Here is a 27,164-nt window from a genome sequence, read left to right as displayed (position 1 = left end):
GACATTTTGTACATCCTAGGAGACAGCTGACCATATTTGTTTCTAGGTCACACGTTGGTATTTAATGAAAAGAAAAACCAAATTTACAGACATGTGGAACAAACACTAAAGAGAGAGAAACTTTAATGCATTAGAAAGCCTGCCAGCCAGTCAGAATGTGAGAGCAAAGCTCACATTGTGGAGTTTATGTGCTATCCTTTTGTTTGTGTTTGATTCCCTTCACGGCATATGTGAAATACAGCTTATGTGAAGTGGAAATGTTCCATAAGTGTTTGTTTAGATGTATTATCCCGGTGACAGATGGATGGCCTGTCTAGGCCGTACACTGTCTCCCATCTCCAATACATGGTGAAATAAGATTCAGCAACCAGAAAGCACACACTGGTTCTGGTATAGCACAATTCCTACTTCAAATTAATCCATTGACATCCCCCGTTTTTTTATTTTTTTTTTATTTTTTTTTTAAAGTGACCCATCTTTGGCGTTCAAGTCAAAAAGCAACATCCTGGCGATCCTCGACCAGCTGTCAGCTTTTAGTGCTTCGCTTGCTGTTCCATTTTCATCTAAGAGCTTATCCAGTGCAGGTCTAGAGCTGATGATTCATCATAGCTGATTGTACTAAGTGTTACACACATGCACATACATCCATACTTTGAGATGAATTCTACTTTTCGTCGAATCTACATTGCAAACATTTGCAATCTTTACAAAGTGGTGACTGACAAAGGAGTCTTAACCAAAGGCAAGCTTTTTGCATTCATAAATTACAGGCCACTAAATACCCCTCTGAGCACCTAGATTTTACTGTTTTTTTTTTATAAATCTCATTTGTCTTGTGAGATACATTTATTTTGGCTTTGACTGATGCTGTTGTGTGTTGTTAATGTAGATTTTGATATAACACTGATAAATATTGTGGACTTTGTGCAAACACTTTTTGGACTAAGAGTAAGAGGAGAAAATGCAGTGTGCACCCCCTCCCTTTCCAACCTTTTTCACAGTAAAGATCATGTAAAACAAGTGAGATGGCAGGTTTTTTTGAAGGATTATATTTGTTGTGTATGTCATGCAATCACTGCAACATGTTTGAAAAGCAGATATATCCTAAGTGTATTACCAAGCGGAGTTGTTTCTAGATGACAGTGCATGTTAACAATTGTTAACATGTCTCTTCTTCATTTCTTTTTTTTTCGCCCTACAAACATTTTTAGTAACTGCAATTATCATGACTTGTCTTCGCCATATACAGCAGATGTTGTGCTCCTGCACATCAGTCTCTCACAACAGTAGGGGGACAGGCAAAGTGTGAAAACAGAATAATATTACAGTCTTTTGTCTAAAAATTGAACTGTTCTTAAGGAATTAAACAGAAACTGTTAGCTGTTCTGCATTATAGATTTTCAGTTCATGCTGAAAGCTCATGATAGATTATTTTCTTCTGTTACATTCCTCATTGAACAGATAATCTGCCCTTTTGTGTCATGAATTTCCAGTGCCCCTCCTTTTTTTTTTTTGCTAAACTGAGAACTGAGCGCAGCACACATGCAGAAAGTTTTCTGTATATTTAGTGACACCAAGGAATGGGGCTCACTGAATAATTCACAATGCAATACTGTCACAATACAGCAGATGGGCAACAACTTGACTGACAGTTTATGATACATAACAATAGCCATGTAACAGATAAATAAATACCAATATAAAGGTAAAATAAGAAGTAATTATTTATCCATTTAAGTGCAGTGTCTGTTTGTGTTCCTGTGCGTGTGTTTGAGAGAGAGAGAGAGAAAGAAATTACTATTATTTATAATTTTTTAAATTGTATTTTATATACTTATATTTTTTTATTTTATTGATGTATCATTTCAAACAATTAGCTCCTTAGTTTGCTTGCCTTTGTTGTCCTCCATTTCCCCCATCAGTTTCTACTTCCCCACCAGAAATTAGCATACTTTCATTCATTTGACCCTCATTTGTTTAAAAAAGTGCCCAGGGACTCAAAAAACCGACTCTAGTGAATGAAATTGGTGGATGAAATTCAGCTAAACTATTTGCATTGTTTAATGAAAATATAAACATTTGGCACAAGAATACTAATAACAAATAGCTGGACGGAGTGACAGAATATATTACTGTAACATTCGCAGTTGATCGCAAGACTAGACACACTTCACCAATAAAGGATGTGCATTTATGACCCAACAGATAAAAGTTTACTGCACATATTTAGGTCAAAATCATTGAAAGAAGAAATAGAATCCATATTTTATCCAACGTGTCAAAATATCTGCTTAACACATTAGTTTAACAATAACTGTTTCACTAGCTGGGCCCACGTCCTCATTTTAGGTTTGACAACATTTTGGTAGGTAAAGGTGAATGGCTTGGACATGAATTGAGCTGCGGTTTGGGGAAGGCCTCGAAGGGGACTGGCGACGGCTCCCGGGCCAAGCAGATCCCCGTGTACTAAATAGAAGTGAAGAAGTTAAAGAATTGAAAACAAAGAGGGGCGGAGGGTGGGGCACGTAAACGAGAATGAACAGCTTGCAGAACTGGGGAACCTATATAGATGACAACCGGAAGGAGCGTGTTTGGAGGCGTGGTCTCACTCCTGAAATTCCCATACATAATCTCCAATAAGGAGCTGCACAGTATTGTCACATAATAAAACTGAACAGTATTCGTTACCTGGGATGTTGTATCTTGGGTCGAGCACTTTAAGCTCTGCTTTTCCACCATATAATTACATACTTTCCATTACTGTTAATAGTTTTACATCTTTACTGCATATGACTCTGAATGCTGTGGCTCCTCTTAGAAAGAAAGCCACAAATCAGAAGTACTTGACTCCATCGATAACTCTCAAATGCGCACCTAAAGGCAGATAACTTGTGTGCTGGAGAGGAAATAACATCTCGCTAATTTAGAAAATCTTCAATTTGCCTGAAAAATAGTTTGTTGCTCTATAAAGCAAAACTAAAACTAGAACATCTTACTATTTATCACTGATTTAAGAAAAAAACCTACGTTTCTCTTCAGTACTGCAGCCAGGCTGACAAAAAGTCAGAGCACTGTTGAGCCAAGCATTCATTTAACCTTATCCAGTAATGACTTCATGAATTTCTTTGAACCATTAGCGCTTATAAGGTACTGCAAAATTTTGCAGTGTTGCCTCCCCAGCAGTGTTCTTGGTGACTGTGGTCCCAGCTTCCTTGAGGGCTGATCCACCACTATTCTAACAATCATCCTCATCCAATGAGGCAGCTTCTTGCATGGGAAACCAGACCGAGGCTGGTCATTTTATATGTGATTCATTTCTGAATGATTGCACAGTTATCACTTTCTCGCCAAGCTTGTTGCCGATGTTGCAGGTCTGTTATCTTGTGCCTAACGTCCTGGGACAGCTGTTTGGTCTTTCCCCGTGGTGGTGGAGGACTTGAATGGAAGAGATTCATTCTATGGACAGTTGTGCTTTATACACATAAGGAGTTGAGTTTAGGCGTATGTGTTTTTATGGATCTTCGGTTGATATTCTGTCTTTCTGCATTAAAATGAAACTATAGAAATTATAGTTCATGTCTTTGATAGTGAGCAATCTTACGTGTTCAGCAGAGGATCAAATAATTAAATATTTTCCCTGCTGTAGAAGCAAAAATTTGCATTTCTTTAGTTGTTCTTTTTCAAAATATTATTTTCATAGTAAAAGAAATTATTAAACTTACAATTTACCTAAACTGCAGTAAGTTACAGGGACTTATGTACTTGCAACAACTGAAAAAGAGCTGTTGCACACCCACGTTTACCTGACACCTTACTAAAGTAGGTGCAGCAGATTTATATAACAAAATAAATGTCAGTTACTTGCATCATTTTCCAGTGTGTCTATAAATTCAGTAGATATGAGGTCATTGACCCTTTTCTCTTTTTGACTTTCTCCACAATTTTCCTTCTAACTGTTTTAATTCTTTGCTCATACCAAGTCTCTACATGTTCACCTGGATGATTTGGTGGTGGTTTTTTTTGGTGTTACACCCTTGCCTTGCTTTGTGTGTTCAGTGACAGTGACGAGCTTCCACACAAAATAGGATGTAAGCGTGTTAATGTCTCGTTTATGTGCATGCAGCTATTTGCCTGCACTGCTGTGACCTTGCTGTGCATGCATGAAATGGACCAGCTTGTAAATGGACAGACATGAGGCTGACCAGCTAGTCACCAGTAATGACCAGAATGCTGGAAATTAGCCAGTTCTAATCTCTGGCCAGTCGTTCAGTGGATCCCTGTCACATTTTTTAAGTTGATAAAAAAAAAAACTTTGTCTTTTCATCCACAGCTCTCTTTTTCCTTCCTTCAAGTCTCTTGTACATGAAAAAATTATGTCTCTCTTTACTGCTGCTGAATCCAGCCTTTATCATGAGTCAATGCTTCATTAAATCCTAATGGCAGCTCAAAAAGGCCTGCGTTAAATGAAGTGTGACAGATTAATGAAGTATTATTTATCAATGAGTAAAACAGCACCAGCGAGACTAATATCAATATCTAAAGTCTAGCTGTTTTGACAAGCAGGGAGGTAGACTCTAGATGTAAGATAATTGCTGCCCTTCTTGCTTTTTCTCCCTGTCTTTCACTCGCTGCGGTGTCATCATTCAGTCTGTATCTCTACCTGCTCTTCATGCTTTCTCCTTTTCACCTTTTCCTAGTCTCGCTCTATACGTGATTTACACATCACGGTTGTTAGGACCTTTCAATCTCTGCCTTTCTTCATCTGTGTGTCTTTACTGAAGTCTGTCTCAGCATTTCTCTGCTCTTTGTCATTGTCTCTTCCCACTTCTGTAAATTAAAATTTTCCAATTTCAGTCACTTTATTGGCATGACTGTTAAAACCGATGGAAACCATAATATCTAGCTTGTTCTTGTGGTACTTCTGAGGATCGCCCACTCCTCCACCACACACACACACGCACTCGTGGCTTTCTCTTTACCTCCAGCTTTGACTCTGACCTTTCATTCGAGCGCTTCTTCTTCTCTCCTCTTTATCGAAATCCTTTCTTAGTGCCTCCCTCCTTCTCACCACTTCACCTGGACTGATCACTAAGCACTGTCGGATGCTCTGCCGCAGTTTCCTTGGAAATATACAGACGTGTGCACGGACACACACACCTACACACGCACACACATTTTGTTTTTTGTTCACATTAAGTGTTTTTCTTGTGCTCTTAGTCTGTGTGTAAATGTGCATATGTGTGTGTGTTTATGTATGCCATCAAAGGGAGCTGAAGAATTATGGGTGAGTAGAATAAGGTCAGGTTGACTGTCAGGCAGGCAGATGACGTGAGGCACATGCCTTGTCTTCACTACCTCTGTCTTTGCTCCTAGATACAGTGCTTTTATCCTCTGCTCTCAATTTCCCTTTAATTTTATTATCTTTTGCTTTCTTTTTTTCTGTTATATCTCTACTTCATCCTGACTGTCCTGCTCCAGAAAGCTACATTGACTAACCATATGTTACACCCAAGGTGCTTTTTGTGGCATATGCTGTAACAACACAGAAAGAACCAACACACACACGCAATGAAGGCAAAACCTTTGGTGCAATTTCTAAACCTCACCAGCTGTTACTATCCTTTCTCTCGTCTTATCTTGCTCTTTTTAATGCTCTTGTTGTGGGCTATTTTCTTGTCTTAACCCTCCTGCCTTCTTGGGACCTTTTTGTGCCACTGCTATGTGTTAAATGGCTGCCATTTCCACTGTGTTCAGTGGAATATAACCAAACTTGCCACAGGATAGTTTTTACCTGTCAATGTTAATATTCCAGTGTGAATTCCTTAAATCAGCCTAAAATGGCTGAGCAGCAGAAATCCCCACACCCATCACCCTGGTTTTTGGGGCTTATAACACAGGGCGCTCATGTAATAACACTGGGATTTGAAGGGTTAAAACAACGAAAATATAATTAAAACTTTACATGAATATTTCAGGGAGAAGTAGTTTTACAAGGTTGGCTAATTTAAAGTGGAATAAAATATGGATATATGGTCTTTTTATGGCGTGGCTGAGAATGGTCCCTAGGGTGATGGGTGTGAGTTTTTTAAAGGATGGCAGGAGGGTTAACAGATGTTGTGTTGCTTTGAAGCACCATTGGTTGGTGGAAATGATGATGTAGGAAGTGTGAAATGTAAATCTTAAAAAATCATTTGCACATAGAAGAGACATTACTTGAATTTTCTTTTCATTTTTAACATTTTTGATAATATTTTAGTTGCTACTAATGTGGACTGGTACACAACATTATACACATCACTCTGCATTTAATCAGACAGATAGCTGCAACTCCCTGAGCCTAGTTCTGCCAGTGGTTTCTTCCTGTTAAAAGGGAGTTTTTGTTTCCCACTATCGCCATGTGCTTCCTCATAGAGGATCATCTGATTGTTGGGGTTTCCTCAGTAATATTGTAGGGTCTTTAACTTACAGTATAAAGCACCTTGATGCAAATGTTTGTGTGATTTGGTGCATTTTGTGCATTTCGATGTGGATATCTGCTAAAAAGGCCCTAAAAGGGGGTCTTATAGTTTAAAGAGAGAAATCCATGTGTCTGTAAGACAGGTCTGCTGATGTGAGACATTGAGATAACATTACCCGTTCAACATCACAAGGTTTTTCGCAGTTAATATTCCCAGTGACAGCATTTAAGAAGTCTCACGTCATTCTTTATTAATGTCAGATCATCCAAACTTGGAGCATTATGCTTCGGATCATGGTGACTTTGCACTTAATGAATTTAAGGAATCTACACAAAGCAGTGATGTGCTCCTGTATCCCTAGCAAGATGTTTAGTGTTGTTTTTAGTAGCACTAAGCTTTACTTAGAGCAAAGTGCGTGTGTGTCTTTGTGTACACTTGCATGGATTTGTCGATTACTACTTCTGAGCAACACTTGACACTTTAATCAAGGTATCAATATATGCTGTTGTGACTTAACTGCACACACTGATGTTTTGTTGAGTTTCAAATTAAAGGTGATTGAATATTTTGTTTACTTCACTTCAGCTTAATTTGCATTAAACACTCCAACATCCAGCGACGCAATTTTATTTGTCAATTTATGTGTTTAAAATAAATAAATGAATACTTCAGTTATATTCACACTTGTATTTTTGTGCATTTTTAAGTGTAGAGTGTTGGGTTGATTAAAAGATATGCAAGTGTATTAAGGTGAAATGCAATTTGTATTACTTACCTTAAGGTGCAAATAGCATGCATTCAAATACAATGATCAGGCATCTTTGTAAATCTATAATCAATATATAATTGACTTATAATTATTAACACATGTTTTAAATTGTACGTATTAATATAACTGCTATCTGGCATTAAATACACTGTCAATATTTTCTTTAGTATGTCAGTATCAACACAGCGAATACTAGATTCAGCGGTCTTTGTAAATGGAGCTTGCACAAAGAGAATGCCAGTCACATATTTCTCTTTTGTTTCTCTTCTCTGTCCTCCCAGCCTTTTCCATACTCTCCTCTGTCCATCTATGCCAAAGATCTAAGCAGTGTGCATCTTTTTTTTGGAACTCTCTCTCTCTTGTTCTTTATCTTTTCATCCTGGGATAGCTCAAGTGCAGCAAATACACTCCTTTGAGGAGTACGACTCATGTTTGACCACGTTCTACAAACCCCCAATCACTTCACATAACTCCAGTCCTCCACCAGTGTCAATTCTGACTCCCCTCACTTTTTACATGTCGTCCGATGAACTTTTTTCTTCAAAATAACAAAGCAACATATATAAAGCAACATATATGTGTGTGTGTGTGTGTGTGTGTGTGTGTGTGTGTACACGTGTGGCCTGCATTAAAGACACTAGAACTGTGTTTCGAATTAATCAGATTTTTATTTTTGTTTTAGTTTCTTTCTAGTTATAGCGGCTAAAAAGTGGACAAATAATATTTTTGGACCTGAGGGTGAGGTGTGTATAAAAGAGAAGAAAAGGCAAAATTCATTGACTGATGTTAATGCCCAGTTATGTGTAGAAAACCTGAATGGACAAGTTAAAGAGTTCACGAATTCTTATTTTCCCTTTCCTCTGAATTTCCATGTTCTGTGCCTTTTAATAATAGATATTACACACGATGTCAAAGGGAAGAGTCACTCTTCTTGGATATAAAAACGGCAGTGTTTCCAGGAAACTGCTGTCCCCTTTCCTACCCATCTGTTTTCCATTACAGGTGCTTTTTTTCTAGTTTCTCCACCTTTTCTCCACTCCAATCTTCCCTCTGCTCTCCAGTGATCCACCTTTATTGGCTTTTGCTGTCATCTGACATTTGTTGATCGCGCAATCCCTTTGTCCTCTTGCAGTAGTTGTGGTGGAAAACACAGAGTCATTCACTGACAAACAGGTCCACATGCATTAGGTAGCACAGCGTGTATCACACACTATGAGACACTAAATCAGACCCTATTTCAATGTTTTTGTTTAGTGTTCAGTGTATTTGTTTTGGCTATCATACTGGCCGTCAGATACATTATAGCTGTAACATGTTTATAAAAACATAAAGATTTACTTAAAAAATAGGAGTGCTCGGATTATCATGTCAATATGCCATATTTACCCATACAGATTCATTATAACCTGCAATTACAACACCTATGACACATAAAAACATATATAAAACAGCCGAGCGTCCACTAAAGATATAAGCTACAGTATTTGAACCATCCACACACAAACACACAGGCTGTACAGTGATTCAGAAAGAGAGACATGCATACAAATCTACGGAGACATGATCAGAGACATTTATTTAAGTGTTGGTAAACAAATTATGAGTTAAACAGAGTGAATGTAGAGATTACATACGTTATGTAATAAGCTTCTTTTGAAAAGAATGTCCCTTTTCCTTTTCCCCCCCATCTTTTTGTTACTGTGTTACTAGGATATATATTACATTTCCCTTTATGCAGTGATTCTTGAATGTGTGCGCCGCTACACATGTGTGAGAGCTCACAGATTGCAAGCATTTTGTAAAGTTGTATTCTTTTTTTTGTTTACATTTTACACAAATTCCTAACATTTTTTGAGAAATTGGTTTGTAGATGTCTCCAAAACCAGCATCAAAATAAAATCATAAGGCAGTTAAATAAAAAAAACAAACAAAAAACCCTAAAACAAATAAAATAATTTGCTAGCTAGTGTTTATTCAAGAACAGGCTAGACTTGAAAGCCTCCCACTGAATTCAGTACCAATGAAAATCATATTTGTATGTTTAAGGGAGGCTCATTGCATCTATTTACTGTTACAGAGTAAGATACAGTTAAAAGGAAAAACATCTTCTTGTTCTTTTGTGTGTGTGTTTGTGTGAGTGTGTAAGCAGGGAAACAGCCATTTATAGTTGATTGAAAGAATGAAAAGGTTAGTGAAGGTTAGTCCTTTCATTTATAACTGCCATTTAATGGTCAGGTCAAAAGTTAAATCAATGTCCCTGATGCGTTTTGATATCTAGAGCTCCAATCGAGCCAAAATGAAAAGGATGGGGTCATGACATCAACCATTTGATCTTCCTCCATCCTGTCTGCACAGAAAAATCCTGATAAAATACTGAGGCAATGTGAGTCACACAGACTTTTGGCCATAAGGCTGTTTTTTCTGTGTGTGGAAGACTGTGTGTGTGTGATTAGTGCTTCTGTGGGTCAAATGAACACTTCCCTCAATTGCAGTTAATCAATAAATTCTGTGACTTTTCTCTCAGGCCCCCACTCTCTTATCTCCTTCTGCTCGTCAACCTTTCCTTTCCTTTCCTTTCCTTTCCTTTCCTTTCCTTTCCTTTCCTTATTTTCAAACCCTATGTTGTGATAGCAGAGGAAAGGCCACAGCATTGAATGGTCTCTTGTGAATGAAGTGAATTGAGTCAGGACTCATCTGTATGCATGAGAGGCTCCCATAAAGTAACTACGCATATCAATCATGCTCGGCGTGGCTTCGTGTTCGACAGGATTCATCACCTTCCTTGGGATTCCTCTGGCAAGATACAGTATAATGTACATGAAAACACACACAGACACTTACACATGCGTGTATGCACACTCACATTTCACCAGAGCGGGCACACTCAGTCACTCTTTCGACCACAATCACACACATGCTGCTCAGCACTCTGTCAAGCTGTCAGTGCAGTTTGACACCAGCTCTCCTGTCTCATCATTAGTTTTGGTGAGATATGTCCTGTCCCCTCAACAAAAACAAACATGGCAGGCAGTGACAAATCAATTAATCAGACAGGGCATTTGCCGATAGTTATATTTCACTTACAACTAATGTGCATTGAACGTCTCAGAAAAGTTTCCAATAATGCATGGACAACACCTTCAATCGGTTTCCACCAGAACAGTTTTGATCGATGAATCATCAGACTCGGATAGTTTACTGTCAAAGCGCCAGCTCTCCATGACTGATGATCTCTTTCCGTACTAACTGAAACAAAGAGACAGACTTGCTTCTTTATGCTATGTTGATCAGAAAACATGAACGCCTGTGTGATGGTCTTTGTTTTTTGTATGTGAAATGTATATTCAGTAAATGGACATTTTATAGGGTATATCAAACTGTAATAGTTGTCAACCAGATGTAGGATTGTGGAAAATTATAGGCAGGTAAAATTATGTTTATCTTACATAATGATTTTCTCATGGTTGTTGGGTTAGTTAGTTGTAGTTGGGTTTTTCTTCTTGTTAGAGTGTAACTAGAGAAGAGGTGTATCTGTAGTCATGCAGCCTGAGCCCTCTTGCTTTATTTTCATCATTTCTTGGTTTTGTTTTTGTCTGTATTGGGCTAGGAGTCTCCCTCAAACCAGCCTCTCTTCCCCTCAGTCCTTCTCTCCTCTGGCTTTCACCTGCTTTGGTCTGCAGTTTACAGTTATGATTATTCCAATTTTTCTTGTTTGTTCTGTATCTTCCTAAGTTTCCTTTCCGCTTAATTTTTTTTTAGTTTTAAATATATAGATATAGTAATTTGTCTCTTAGTCCCTGCTTTCCATTTTCAGTTTTATTCATTTAGGTTCTCTGCCTACCTGTTTTCTAAATCTATGCAATGTTATTTTTCCCCACACTTGAATCCTTCTCCATTTCCTTTTATGCTTTCCTCCCTTCTGTAAGTTTCTGTTTTTTCTGTCTTCCTCCTCTTGCCTGTTTTATTTTCTTCCTTCTTTTTTTTGCTCACCCTCTCTGCATCTCTCTCCTCCTCCTCTTTCGCAGCCTCCCTTTCTTTAGTCGATCAGACAGTTGAAGCAGCCAAGCTGCCGGAGGCTAGAACAGACAGAGGAGCCGCTCTGTCCGACCTCCCTCCCTCTCCAGAGAGGCAAACTAATGCAGACACGCCAATAAGCTGTAAGGAGATAATTATTCACCATTTATATCAGCCCGACATCTTTTCACGATAGTGCAGCACACATCTGGAACCCGGCTCTGTTACTCCACATAGTAATTTTTAGGTTTTTATCCTTTTATGGGTTACATTTTAATTGATTGATCAGGAGAGATTCATGCCGGGATGTTAAAGCTTAAAGGTTACAGCATACTTGTCACTGGAGAATCCACTTTACTGAACAGTAACCTAACAGCAAAAATGTTAGAAAATAGCAGATAAATTAGACATGATCTCCCCTCCCATTGAAACTACTATTAGTGTGCCCTTCAGCAAGGCATTTAACCCTCAACTGCTCCACGTGATCTGGTTACTCTCCTGCATAAAGCCTGCATTTATACTGAGCGGCTCCCTTGTCTAAATGTGGTTCGGTGTATGAACTAGAGACAGCTTGAGTGCTGAAAAGACCTGCGTTTGTTAAATCATTTAAATGAATTTCAACATAACCAAGAAAAAGGAGCACTGCATTTAAATCTGGCTTACATTTCAAACTTTTTAATATGTTTAAAAAGTGTTTTTTTTGTTCTTTTAGCACAAAGTCGGGAGAAGTTAGAGAAGAAATGGTTTTGGGATGATTTTTTTTTTCAGTACAAGACTGAAGCAGTAAATGATTGACTGCTTTTTTGATGAGCTCCTCAAGCGCACAGTTTCGTTTACAATCACAAACACACAAACACACATTCCTTTGGTGCACACAGCCAGCATGTGCTTACTGTAATACGTACACGAAATGAGTAACTGCGCTCATACCACAAATGCTCTCGTTTCCTCTTTTCTTTTCTAAAATATAAATCTTCAGAAAATAAGAACAAAATGATGATAGCCAAACAACAAGATTCACAGATTGCTTTTTGTGGGCACAGAGGTCTGGTCACTGACAGTACCAATGTGGTTTAGAAAGCTACAGCCAAAAGCCAAAATCACAGATTTTATTAAGCACGTCTTTGCAACTGGGAGTCAGTTTGACCTACAGTCTTCTCTTTCATCAATTTTACTTCTTTTTGGGGGGGATTAAAAAAAATATCCCATAAATGAAAATATCATTAAAAAATTACAAATATAAGCAGAAAGTTACACTCGCTGTGCTGTCACACCTTAAGCTATTAGCATGAGCGGGAACATAGAGAGACAGATTTTAAACCTTCTTTTATTTTGAACTTGATTTCTGGCTGTGGATCACGCCAGCTGTTGTTATGTCTGATCGAGTTGAAGTTTAAGGTGAACAGGCCGCCCACTTTCTTCCTGTCCGTTCAATGATAACAGTCGTACAGCACAGTGAAGATTTGTTCTCCCTGTGAATCGATGCTAATCACATCATTGTGCTGCCCCGTCCCCCATGTTTCTCTCTGGGGTTTCACACTCCTCTCTGGCCTTTTCCTCCTCACCCGCTGATTCTCTCGCTCTGTCTCCATTTCTTCCCACCCCCCTCCTGTCTTACCTCATCATAAGGGAGGTGAAGCCATCTGAGTCTATTTGCACGCGAGCCAGCCTCCACATGGGTCAGTGCTGTGCAGATGTTGTCACCGCAAAGAGTTCCCATCATGCATCTGTCATACATTATTGCTTCAGAGTATGCCACAAACTGCTTTCTACTCCATGTTTTATTGAGATGTGGGAGTTTGTTGATTATTATAACAGGACAGATAATCTTGTTTTCATTTTTTCTTATGAATACTGTACACATAGATTTATTTATTTATTTATTTTTGGGGGGTGTGGGGGGGAATCAATAATGAACCAGCCTTAGACTTTTTCAGATCAAAATCAACAACTGAAATTGGAATTAGTTGTATCTTTGGTCATGATTTGGGCCATAGACCACTTGTTCCATTTGGATCCAATTTAGACCAGAAGATCAAACATCTGGACTGAAGAAAAAAGTCTGACAATTTAATAAGCTGTTGATATTTTCTACAACAAAAATATTCAAACCCTCTTCATAAAAAAGTTTGCTTCTGTTTATTGAGATTTGCAGACTTTCATTTATACATAACTCTCTTAAAGTCTCACCATAATATTTCAGTTGGGTTGAACTTGGTTAGGACTTTAACTGGGCTATTGCAACACCTTGATTCTTTTTCTTTCTCAGCTATTCCATTGGAGATGTCATGGCTACTGAACGGACCCACGCGCAGACAGTTCTTTCAAGGAAACAAAAAGGGGATTTATTTACAATAGGGATCACCTTAGTGCAAAATATTTGTACAGTGAGTTGGGAGGGGGTCCAGGGCTCCAGGGAGAGAAGGGGGGGGGGAATCCACACACACGCTTCCTCTTCCACTCAGTCACCGCCACCGCTCCTCCGCACACACGCACTCCTCTTCAGCCGCACTCGCTCCAACACTCCACACACTGCCCCACTTGGACAGGTCCGGTGATTCGGTCCAGAATCTACAGACAGAAGGTCAAAGGTTAGTTCCACAACATAAAACACGTGTAAGCGATTCTTCTTTGAATATGCCGCGAGCACGAACTCAGGTGGTTCGACGTTCCAGCGGTGAGCTGCTCTGTGCCACTGCCTTAAATAGCAGCTGGGGAAATCAGCCAGATCAGCCGCAGGTGGACACCATCCACAGGGGTGCGTGGGCCAAGAGTGAGAGCCCGTAATGAGCTCCACCCAGGCAGAGAGGAGGAGGAGAGACAAAAAACTAAAACTAACAACAACAAAACCTGTAGCCAGCGTGGGCCAACCAGAGAGACACGGGGACCGTGACAGGAGATTTACTGGTATGCTTGAGCTGGCCTCACATCACAGCCTAGTAGAGCAGGGCGATATGGCCAAAAATATTTATCACGATATATATTTGAAAATTTGCGATAACGATATAACAGACGATATAATTGATGCGAGACAAAATACAACTCCAAAACATTACTAGCGCAAAAAGACAACCTTCCATTTATTTTCACTTAAACAAGAAGCTGGTTTTTATGTACATTAAAGCTTTATAAAAATGTAACAGTGCAAATGCAAATTCCTTGCTGAAAGTTTAACCAAAAGGCATTTCCAGTAGAAATGGGCTGACATATCCTGAGCATAACCATGTATAATATCCACTGAAGTTAAAAAGAGGTGCTTTGCAACATTAAACTGCAGTGTGCAGTACGTATTTTTTGGACCATAAGGTGCACGGGATTATAAGGCACATTAAGCGAAACAAAGCAGTCAGATAAATCAAACTTTATTAAACTCATTCTTCTTGCTTCCTCCACTTCTGTACCATTGATTCATTAATGTTGAATTCTCTGGCAGCTGCTCTATTCCCATGTTGTTGCAGTATATTAATGACTAACCTCGCATTGTGGATGGATTATCTCAGTTGTTCTCCTGACTGAAGTTTGGTCCGTTTACAGCATCCTGCCATGCGATTGCATTTGTCTCTAACCATGAAGAACCTTCACGTTCACTTTTATAAGTGGAAAAGTGTTAGTGTTCGTCCTCCAGCTTCACTGTTTATGTTATGCTAACATAGCTGTGTCGCTAGCGATCACGTAGCACATCATTATATACCAGCTAGCCCAACTTCAGTAACCCTACAAACGTCACTGCTGTTTAGTTTCCTGTCTTCATTTATGTTGGAAGTGATAGCAGAGCTGTACGTTTGATTTTTTTCAGAAATCTCTCAGTCAGAACATGCTATATCATGCTTAGGTAACTAGCGAAACTAGCGAGCTAACTTCCGCTAGCTTCCTGCTAACTTCTAACTCCGTTAAATGTAATAACTTTTGTTTTCATGGATGCCTGGAAGTTAAACTTTATAGTTACACCTGGTAAAGCAGCAATGCTGATCGTTTTATTAAAGATGAAAGAATTTAGACAGTTTTTAACTCTAAGTGATGCTGCAGTGTTGTTTGACCTGAAACATACGGAGTTTAGGACCCAGATTACTCCCAGATTTAAGAGCATCTTAGTCTGACAAATACGACAATAACAACGGCCGCTTGCATGTTCTGCAAAAAAATGTGCTTTGTTGTGTATCTGACGGACAAACACCAAACCAGTTCCACATCACGGAAGTTGCACCATTTTTACAAACCAATTCTGGTTCATCAGTTTCACTCAACAATCGGCCATGTGCGTATGAAAACAAAGGCACTGCGCATGCGCGTTTTACTCCCATTCTATCGCGATATTTCATTTTCCTATCGTTGCCTAACATTATACCGGTATTACCGTGAACGGTATAATATGGCCCAGCCCTACAGCCTAGAATACTTTGGTATACAGAGGAGTTCATGGTTCAGTCAGTGATTGCAAGTCTAAATCATCACCTACTGAAATGCTGTTTTTTGGTTTTCACTAAATACGGTGCTGTGCATAATGGCCAGACGTTTCCACTTTGGTCTTGTTTGTCTAAGGGAAATTTGTCCAGGGGTTTTATGGTTTGCTCAGATACAACTTTGCAAACCTAAGTTGTGCTGTCATGTTCTTTTTAGAGAAACAAGGCTTCATCTTGGCAACCCTTCTAAACAAGCCATACGAGTCCATTTGATTTTTTTCCACATGATAGTATAATGCAGACTGACACAGGTTACAACTACCAACTTTATTAAACCTATTTTGTAACGTCTAAAATACAAAACTTCCATTACCGCACAACTAAATCTGTAAAAGACAAAAACATTGGTCCAGAGTGAAGATTCAACCTTTTGAACTTCTAAAGGTGACCAACGTTTCAGTTTCCCAATAAATGTCCGCATTCCCTCAGACACTGATCCACATGACACTGCTACAAGTACAGAAAAAAAAGACAACTCAGATCATGCAGATAAAGGAGTAATGTGATATATTTATTTATCTGAGTCATCAATACTAGCACTAGTGTTACACATACACCCACAAGACTATGACCTTTAATTCTGCTGCTGAAATGTTACTAAATATGTAATGTGGTTTTCTCTTCCTTTGTGTTTGTCTGTGTGTGCCTGCATGACTACATGCTTGGTTGTGGTGTATGTGTGTGTGTGTCCATGCCTTCTTTCACAGCTCCTGCCAACGCCCAGATTGTGCACTCAGGCGCAGCATGTAACGTCAAAGATGATAACATGAGTGAGAGAATCTACACCATCAAAGAAGGAGACACACTAGTGCTTCAGTGTATTGTTAAAGGACATCCACGACCCCAGGTAAGCTCCAAGATCTCCCACTGGGCATTTATTAAAATGTGCATTTATACATGCAGTATATGTTCTTGGTGATCCGCTGTGACCTTCACTGAGCGAGCAGGTACGTTCCACCTCTCTTGCTCAATGATACCTTGACAGCAATGTCTCTTGTCATTCTAAAACATAGTTTTAGCAACCATATGGGCTACTCTCGTTTAGTGTGATGAATGTTTTGATGTAAACTTGTGTTTGATATATTATCTATTAAAATGCATTTATGTAGTTTATTAAAACTGGCATTTAAAAAAAATCTAATACATAAAATTCCTGTATTTTATGTATGAAATGGATAAAACTAAAGCTGATAAGACCATGCTATATTTATGAAAGTAGCACCCATGTGTCCTTTGGTTCGTCAGAGTCTATCACTGATTCTCAGTGTTCAAACTCTAGATTTTTCTGTCTTTATTTGCTATTTTCCCAAGACAAATATAAGAGAGCCTAAGGTCATGTGAAGATGATGATGTTGTTATAATGCATGAACACCTCCTCAAAGCTGGGAAAATTCAACTTTGTTTACATGTAGGGACTATTTTCACTGCAGCACTTTCAGGCAAAACATGCTGGTGACTGAAAACACTTCAGGCAACATGGACACATTTTATCATTACCATCAGTTGCCCTGTACGCGGTAGCATAAATAATATGAATCACCAGTGAGTCATTACTTATGTTTATCGTGTCATTCTTTTGTTTGTTGTGGTTAGTCACATAATCTCTTAATTTACTCTGTTTACACTGGAATTAACTAAAGCCATACTTTCCTTTGTTCACTCTGTGAAACATTTAAGCCAACTCCAAACTTGTTACACACACACTTTAGCACCCTTTTAGTATCATTTTTATCTCATTTGAATGAGCAACTGATGACCGTGTTTCCACCTGCACATTTCACAATAAATATTACTCTTCCTACAGTATTGTTCAAAATGTTATTAAGCCTATAGAGAAGGATTACCTAATGGCTCTTCACTAAAATTGTGCTGAAGCTCAAGGTCGTGGTCACACTTGTCATTTTACAAGCAATAACATGTGAAGTGAGGTGGTTTTCTGAGCCATCTCAGCTACAATGCCACTGGTGTTCTGGTTTTACAGGGAGTTTAGTACATGAACTCTGTTTTACCTGCAAAAGGATGTATTTTAACCAAAACAGTTACCATTTCTTAAACCAATCCAGTGTAACCATCTAAAGTATTCAGAATAAGTTACTCTCGTTGAGTAATGCAAAGGAATACGTTACAAAATACATTTTGGGCCATGTATTCTGTAATCTGAAACAAGTAGTTTTTTTGTGCCTTATCCTAAATAAGGAAACATTGAAAACAAAAAGGAAAAAAAAGATGTTAATAGTTCAGACAGGACTGGAATCCCAGCTTGATGGGCAAAAGCCTAGCGATTAGCTTATGCCTCTGCCCACCCACTTTTGAGTCCAAAGGAGCCTAGAGCGTGGTCTTTCCTCACTATTTCTGTAAATACACGTATATATCTTGTATGTGACAAAGAAGGAGAAAGAGATTCAGTACATGTAATTTTGCCCTTTAAAATGGTTTTGATGAGTAGGGGCAACTTTATATAAAGAATCTGCTTTCTGACTTCATATCATCAGTTAAGTTCTACGGAGCGATTAAAATGGAAAAATCTGTACTCTGTACTTAACCTCCTAAGACCCGCACTCTTCCACGGCATGCATTTTTAATTTCTCTTTGATATTTGGGCTGATTGGGACCCGATGAATGTAAAAACAAAGAATTAACAGATTTTTCTTTTTTTTTTCTTTTTTTTTTTTTTTACCAGATTTTTGTTCCTAAGAAAAATGAGAGCCTCATATGAGGATATTAGTTTAAAATTTTGATAGAACAGCAGCAGTATAATGACCTCAAATTGTGATGTCCACATATGTGGACGTTAGGTCCTAGGAGGTTAAACTGTTTCAGTTTAATTATAATACCTGCATTTAGCGAGGCTAACTCTCCAGCTACAGTAATGCATCTCATGTAAATGACAAACTATATTATTATTATATTATATCTACATTGTACTATAAAAATAAAGTTCTCAAAACTAGCACAAGAATGATCACATGTACTGTGAATATAAATAAGTAATGGGTATATATTAACCTACATTAGAAAGAATTGAAGAGGATGAAACCATTGTGCATGCTAGGCTTTGCATGCATTAGTAATTTGTGTACTTAAACGAGGATTGCTTTAATCTTTTATAAAGACATATTTTACATACACAGTATGTACATATAAGCAGTCCTTAAAATATATGACCATACTAACACCAAATATACGCATTAACAAAGAGTGAAAAATACTTTCCAAACAGCACGCTCATAAAACTTGAGCAGGAGGTGCAGTCCACCTTCGACCCATCTGGCTCCCTGGGTTGAACCCCAGTGAAACATTTTGCATCAGGATCTCTCTGTGAGCATACATCTGTGTGAGCGTACATAGCTAGATGAAATGAAATGAACTGAGGTGACTGTGGAGGGGTTGTGTGTGTTGTGTGTACTTGTGTGCAAGTGTGTGAGGTGAGAAAAGCAGTGTTCCTCACGGGTGCATGTCCACTGGCATCACATCAGCATGAATAAAACAGCGCCTGTGTCTAAGCCTTGTTTTCTTCTATTTGTGTGTATGTGTAACTCGACGATGGATGTGTATGAGAGTGTGTGTTTAAAAAAAAAACACAACGAAAAAGGGCTTGATTGCATGACTCTGCAGATGCAAAACAATCATTTGTACGAAAGGCGCAGAGTCTAATTACATACCAAACTGTTGACCTTACCTGCCCATACTAAGAGTGGCTGTCTTTCCCATTTGTTTCCTCCAATTCTCTCTGTCTCTGTGACTCGCTTGCTCTTGGATACAAACATAGACACACACACATACAGATGTAGACTTTAAATTTACAGTCCGCGTTGTTAGAAACAAATGCAACTTTTAATAAAACTTTTATTTTCAGCAACGCTGGACTAATCATTACACAAAACATACTCTGCATAACACATACTACACAAGTTCATTCCCCTAGAGCATTTCAAAGCTGTAGGAAATTGCGTCAGTGATTGCTTGTTCTCAAATAAAGAACTAGTAAAGAGGTGCAGCTCAGGAAACATTTGCATTTCTCTGTCATTGCACCAGAAATGGAATGAGAAGTAATATATCTTTATTATATCATTCACATTCAAAGTCGAAGAGGAAAATATGTATGTAAATTGCTTGACAATTTTTTAGACATTCCAAATAAAAATAAAAATATGATTATTTAGTCGATCAAATTTGAAGAAAATAAGTTAATTACTATGGCCACTGTGCTTTTGTTCATTTAGACATCATTGTGAGTATTATTAAAAACATCCAATTCTGATTTAAAACAATCTAAGCCAAGGTCCGAGCACTTCTAAACTTTTAGTTGCTTTTGTTAGTGTTAGATTCCATGATGTCAAATGGCACCTGGACCCGTTGAATTTACTACTGAGCTACTCCAAGTGTAGAACAGTCAGTCACCTTGGATTAAAGAGCAACATCCTGATGTTTTTCTAAAACCACTCTTTACAACATATTTTAGAAGCTGAAAGCCACCAGCTGTCAGACTTGTAGGGTCATATCCATGTTGTGTGAAATGAAGAAATAAGGATGTGGAACAGGCTGATGGACCAGAGCTGTTTAGCTAGAGCTATTTGAAATTATTAACTCTACCAAAGGTTATGGGTTTTACCCAGCTTCGTAATGCAATTTGCCAATGTAGTAACAATAATAATTCAAATGAACAATAAACTGGAATGTAAATTGAAATCACATACAAAATGCACTACAAAGAGAGGCGAAGACAGAGCTAAGATACAAACACAGAAAGAGAACATAATGGGTCAGTGTGGGGTCAATAACAAGGAATTATGGCGGCACTGGAGAAGTCAGATCCTTTCTTAGTTACATTGTGCTATAGCTGTGTTGGTTTCTGCCTTAATTATTCATTGTGCAAGTGCAGGATACAACCCTCAGAGATCTGGCTGAAAACGACATAATATTATTACAGTTTCTGCACATTTGTGGGCAGCCCCTTACTGATTTGATTCCTAGCTTCCACCACATCCCAGAAGTACCATTTAAGTACAGTGAACTGAGAGACCAGACTGTAATGATATGAGCTGTGAAGGACTGAGCGTTGCCATTATAAGATGTTTACAGTGGACAGCAGAGATGGGCAGTAACGCGTTACTTGTAACGCGTTACTGTAATCTGATTACTTTTTCAAGTAACGAGTAAAGTAAGGGATTACTATTGCAAAAACGGTAATTAGATTACCGTTACTTTCCCGTAGGAACGCTGCGTTACTGCGTTACTAAAACCGTGATTTTTTTTTTGCGAGAATGTCTCATGACAGTGACATAAGCGAGTGCGCCGTTAGTGACAACAGCTGTGTGCAGGTCAACAATGGATAATATATCGAGTGCAGGAGAGAGTATGAGCGTGCAGCGTTTAAAGCGTGGAAGTACTGACCTTACTTTGAGTTTGATTCCATAAAAAGTGACAAAAACATTAGTGTCCGTTGTGCGTAGGAAGAAAACTTTTTACAGTGAAAAAACCCCCCCTAAACTTCCAAGCAAGCACCGAGTGCACAACGACGTAATGGGAAACTCGCGGATTCATCAACTGACCGCGGCACACCTGCACCAGGGTAAACCTCCGCCTACCGCAGTCCTGCTTTACAGGTGAAAATAGAGCAACAGGACCGCTGAGTCTTTGACTTTATTTATTTCCTGCTGTGTTTTACTTGCATCTATTTGAAAGAGTGAGTGTAAACACAAAAAATATTTTATTTTATGTGCTGGAATGTGCAGAAAATAGGTTTAAATGTTAAACTAATTTATTCAAGTCAGAGAATGTTGCAGATAATTACATTTTTGCTTGATGCATAAAGTTAAAAGATTAAAACTGATAAAACAAGTTAAAAAAAGAGACTTTTCCATTTGATTACATTTTGTATGATGGAGTATGCAGAAAAAGTAGAATTGGGCTGAAAGATCTATCGCTTTATCACCTCTTCAGGTTGTAAATCGTGTTTTTAAAAAGTAACTAAGTAACTAAGTAATTAATTACTTTTGAAAATAAGTAATCAGTAAAGTAATGTAATTACTTTTTGGGGAAGTAATCAGTAATTAGTTACTGATTACTTTTTTCAAGTAACTTGACCAACACTGGTGGACAGAGTCAGCAACAATGCTTTTGAAGACTTCAACATTATAATTATACTCTATTACTAAGGGGCTCAAAAATACCCTAAACCCTTCCCTAACATCAGGATTTATGCACACTAAGTATTTATGCCAAATTCTGATCCTTTCATCTCACTGTCTTTCTGTCTTTATGTGACATGAGTGGCACCTGGTGTGTTCATCTGATGCTGTGGTCCATTAGGGGCCCTCTAAGCCCGTTCTTTTAACCGGTTATTTGTTTTACTGTTGCCTTTCCATCAACTTGACCGAATATGGTGATTTTTCTCTGAACTCTGCCATCAATAAAGCATTTTCACCATGAGCCACTGCTCACTTTTTCCTGTTTTGAACCATTCTCTGGAAACTTTAGAGATGGTTGTGTGTAAAAATCCCAGTAGATCGGCACTTTGGAAAAATCCTCAGTCAGCCATACCATCAACAACCATACCACATTTTGTTTGTTTTTTATGCAGATTTGGTCATTTTTCAGTTGTGCATACATGCTGCAAATTGTTTCATATATCACATCCAAAATAATGTTCTTTTGGATTCTGATCTGGTGATTGGAGAGGGAATTTGAAGGCCATGTTATTGAGTGATTGCATAAATTAAAGTTAGCAGCATAAACCTGTTACTGACAAACAGATGTGCTAGTGTTTTGTTAGTGTTTTATGCTACATTCATTAAGGGAACATGAAACACATCACATACAAAAACCAGAAAAAGATTTTTACTGTTACAGTGGACGTAAACGGTGAGAGTGCTGACCTCTGTCCGACTGTGCTCTGCTTGAATAGCACACTGTAGCATTCTGCACTGTGTCCCATTGGGGTTACAGAGTTTCCACTGATCTCCTTTGGCTGTATTGAGAACTTGATCCTCGTCACCCCAGCTTCTCCTCCATCCATCCTTACTTCTCATGCAGTCTCTTCCTTACACATATTGAATCTCCAGTTCTGGCAACACACAAAGTTGTGGTTTCAGGTATTTTTTTTCTGGTACATTACATTTTATACATTAGTCATAGTGACTAGACTAAAAATGAAAGCTCACAAAGCCGTTTTTGTCTGTTTGCTCTAACATGTTGCACTTTTGTAAATGTTCACAATAGGCATCCAACCTATAAGGCTCAGGGATTCTTTGGATGAAACGACTCTAATATTAATCTAACTTATGATGTTTTCAGCCACAAAAAGATAATATTACTACTTAAAAATCATGTTCTTGCAACCTGTAATAGAAAAATACAAGTTAATGCAAGTTGTTGTACAATTGTCTATACACGTAGTTTGCTTATAAACAGAAGTCTTCTTTGTAATTTGTTTAACTATTATCTGACACATGTATGAACTGTCTTTATCAGTATATAGGAATTTGGGGTGTGAAACAGACTCTTTGTATGATCCTTAGTAGAGAAGAAGCAGGTTCAGAATCATAATTTTATCTTCTGTGAAAGTAAAACTACTTTCACTCCAGACAGACAGCAGATATTCTATGTATGTGATAAGCCGAGCTTTATAGGCTGGGGGTTTCTTTTTCCTTTGTTGCCACATACCCACAACAAAAGAAAAGAAACCCTTCTGGACCCCTTTGGACTCTTCATAAAGGTTGAATAAAGAATATAAGAAGACACTAGGAGTCTTACAGTCTGTAATTTAACTCAGATTTCTACCACAGTCCCTCCACCAATTTCATGCAATGTTCTGGGGATTTAGCTCTTTCTTTTCTCAACCTCTACCTTTACATGTATACACATGAAAAAGTAGGGAATAGTGCTCTCTCTTCATTACTATACTTTCCATATTTGCACTTTGCAGGGCAGAGAGATCCCACAGCAGAGCGATAGAGCCTGATATATATTTTTGCAGTATTCGTCTTATTATATTAGCTCTGCCTGAAATTCTTTTTATATGAAAACTATATGATGCACTATGACATGTGAAAACGTGGCGAAAGATTATTAAAAGAAGAATCATCAGTATTTTCAAAACTAAGAAATATCTAAATAAAGTATAGTCAAAACCTTTTAAAACAGTTTATGCGGTGTTATCTTTCTTAGCAATTGTATAAAGCTACCAATGTTTTTATGAAAAAGAAAATGAATATATGTATAGGTAATGCTTTATGTTGTATATGCACAACTTGATAACAAAGTAAAAGTGCCGCTTTGTGGGTAGCTCATAGTGTAATACATAGAAATATTACAGAAATAATCTTATTTCTTTTCTGTTGGATCATTTCTGTTTGTTTTCCATAGGAGTAGAACTGTTTTCATCTTATTTTGGAGATGGTCGCTTTATTCTGTTGAATGTTCACCTCATGAAGAAGAAAAAGAGATATGACAGCTACTGCAGTGAACTGCGTCCTTCCCCCACTCCCCATCCTAACTGGGAAGTTTGTATTGGCCTCTAGGTGTTGGCAGACAGGCAAGATGTTCCAAGTGTTCTGGCAGCTTTGTTATTATTTATGGCTGTACTCTATTCTAACACGAATGTCCTCATAATGCTCTGTTTTCACCCTTCAGAGAAACAATAGACTTACAAATTTATGCTGACAACATTTTAATGCATTTATTAATAAACACACCCACTCCATAGCAGACCACACTAACTCTTTAAAAACATTAGGGCTTTATATTTTATTAATCACGAGTTGTTTCATACCAGTTCAGAGTGTTCTGCCTGTCTCTGGTTTCTGGCTTTGTGAGGGAGCTACTTGTCCCACATTTTGATGAGTCGATTTAAGATCACAGGAATATGATGTATGAGTTCTGATTGGCAGTGGCTTTTCCTACATTTTCAGTCTACATGTATTACCAGTAAAGACTTTTATACTATGTATTATTTTTTAATGCAAGGACCATTTTATTCGCAAAAACTTTCATCTGTGCCTTCTCGGAGCGAGATGATTCACTTTCTCCGCTTTTTCTCTCTCACTTCAGCTTGCTCAGAAGAAGGAGGATCCAATTTAGCCATGTGAGGCCAGCCCAATAAATAGCTTCTTTACTGAAAATGAGACTGATTGAGGATTTATCCAATCCTTTATCAAGGCTGATTGTTTACTTTTGCCTGAGCTAGATTGGATTGAAATGGGAGCTCTCACTCTGAACCATACAGAGGAGAGAAAAATCTAATCATTTCTTTCTCTGTCTATGTCTTTCTTTGTCTATGTCTGTTTTCCTCTTTTTGTTGCTGCCTTCTCCTTCATATTGTCTCAGTCTCTGCTTTCTCCTTTTTATCACTCACTACAAGTCATTTCTTCCCTTTACTCTTCTTTCGTCCTTGTCTTATCCTTCTCTCTTCCACGCTTATTTTTTCTTCATCCTGTCCCTGCCTATATCTCCTTAAATTCCCTATTCCACACTGCCTCTTTTTCTGTTCATTTTAAGCTCTCGCTCTCATTTCTATTGTCTCTATACTTCAGACCAACTGCAACAAAGCATATATCAAGTCAACAACAGTTTAGCTCACGGACCATCTTACTTTGGGAAAAGTCAAACTGTATGCATATTGTGTTCGCAGAAAACAAAACAGCAGGCCCATACTCACCTCTTTGTTTTGTTTCATGGCAAAAAATGACCTGTCTCTGTCCACAATTTTAAAAGAATGAGTTTTTCAAGACAAGGTGACACGTTGCCTTTCTGCTACGCTGTCCTTCTGCCAACCTCATTGGTTATACCCACAAATATTGTAAGACTCTTTAAAGAAAGAAGGAAAAAGAAATCAAAGTATGTACACAAGGAAAAAAAAATCAGTGTTAGAGGTCACCTACAAGGTGCTCGTAGCATCACTCAAGTTAACTCCTGAGACAGCGGGGCTTTTAGTTAACAAAGCACTGTAGTCTCGCTCACAAAGCTTTTCTTGTTACACACACATAGAGCTCGCACACACACTCTCACAGCTTCTTCAAAAACACAATAGGAGAGTAAATGGTTTTTCTGAAAGTGATTCCTACCTCCTTATTATTTATTCATGGGTCTTCTGGTCATTGCAACCTTGAGACTTGCATGGGTGTGTGCATGCGTGATGAATTCTATACGAGGAAAAGGTAGAGAGAGAATTATAGATGAGAAAAGTGGAGAGGCAGAGAAAAAAGAAGTGGGAAAGAGGAAGGAATGGAGGGAGGAAGATGAGGGCTGCGGTCTGGAATATGGTTTTGGATTTCTGCCCTTGAGGGGTGAGTGGAATGCGATCGATAGTGAGGCTGAAAGCAAGGCTGATCAGGTGGCAGCACGAGGCTGCACAGGCACTCAGCAAGAACATGACCTAGACACAAACAAGGTCACTGCTTGACCCCTAAGTGGATGGAGAGGAAGAATGAAGAGGAAGATGAGAGCAAGAAAAAAACAAGAAAGATGGAGAGAAGAAGTCTGAAAAAGACAGGTTAGGGGAGGATGAAGAAGAAGAAATGGACTTGGAACTAAAAACAATCAACTCTCTCCTTTTTTTATTGCAGTAAAAAAAAATACAAGGATATGGTGAAGGGACATGAAAACTTTAAGGACTCGATGAAGGAGATAAAACATGATTGTGATTAACTTGAAGCATCAAAAAATTGCATAAATAATTGGTAACATGTGTAAATAATCTCTGCATGACAAAGCCAGCAAAAAAGACAAGCAATCTTTGACTTACTTTCATGATCTCTTTGAAACCGTAAGAAAAAAATATGTTTCGGCATACACACCACCCAGGTAGTTTCACTTTTAGACATGTGGTTGAATAACAAAAACATGTCTGTCATCAAGATTATGAATGTGAATACCAACTGAAAACCAAGAACAAACGAAAGACATCTTGAGCAGAGATAAGAAAACAAACTCTAACAAGATAGATGAATCGCAATGATAAGTGCTGCACGGTGCAGAGGACATGCTGACCACTAATAAAGGAGAAGGAGAATCGAGGCATGACGATGAGGTGGGAAATTGTGCTTATTATGTTTACGCTTGTAGACGGGACTACTCGAGTGTATTCCAAACTCAACAGCAGATGACAATAAATCACAAGATGAGGCAGAACATCTGCTTCAGATCTTGTATTTCACATGCTCCATAAAAAGGCATTGGTTGCGATCCATTTTGTATTTTGGAAGGTCATTCTGTTGTTATGCTGTCTACAGGCTTAAGTATTTAGAAGCGTTCACATCCACTGAATGAAATGTATGCTTCATTTATTTTAAACAAGTACAATTAGACTTTTTTTTTAAACTGTTATTTTTCATGGTAGTTCCACTCAAGTTGTTTGTGAACATGCTTTCAATTGTGTTCACAAACTTTTTTAAGCATTTAAAATTGACCTTTGGCTGGGCCAATAAAGAATAGTTATATCTTGTCCTAAAGACACTCCAGCAC

At 38.3% G+C, this 27,164-nt stretch overlaps 1 protein-coding gene across 2 annotated transcripts in view; it reads left to right on the top strand.

Annotated features, from left to right (window-relative positions):
* Window positions 1-27,164, top strand: part of mdga1 (MAM domain containing glycosylphosphatidylinositol anchor 1) — a 208,754-nt gene that overhangs the window by 40,670 nt on the left and 140,920 nt on the right. For both annotated transcript variants that reach the window (XM_085451770.1, XM_085451760.1), the window contains exon 3: window positions 16,409-16,548. In XM_085451770.1, the coding sequence (XP_085307896.1) occupies window positions 16,409-16,548 (140 nt within the window). The remainder of the gene's footprint in view (window positions 1-16,408; window positions 16,549-27,164) is intronic.

Source organism: Copadichromis virginalis, linkage group LG1 (genome assembly GCF_057382275.1).
Source record: "Copadichromis virginalis isolate Kocher_CV1m ecotype Utaka linkage group LG1, C_Virginalis_male_GT1.1, whole genome shotgun sequence".
NCBI lineage: Eukaryota > Metazoa > Chordata > Actinopteri > Cichliformes > Cichlidae > Copadichromis > Copadichromis virginalis.
This window is presented reverse-complemented; position numbering and strand designations above follow the sequence as displayed.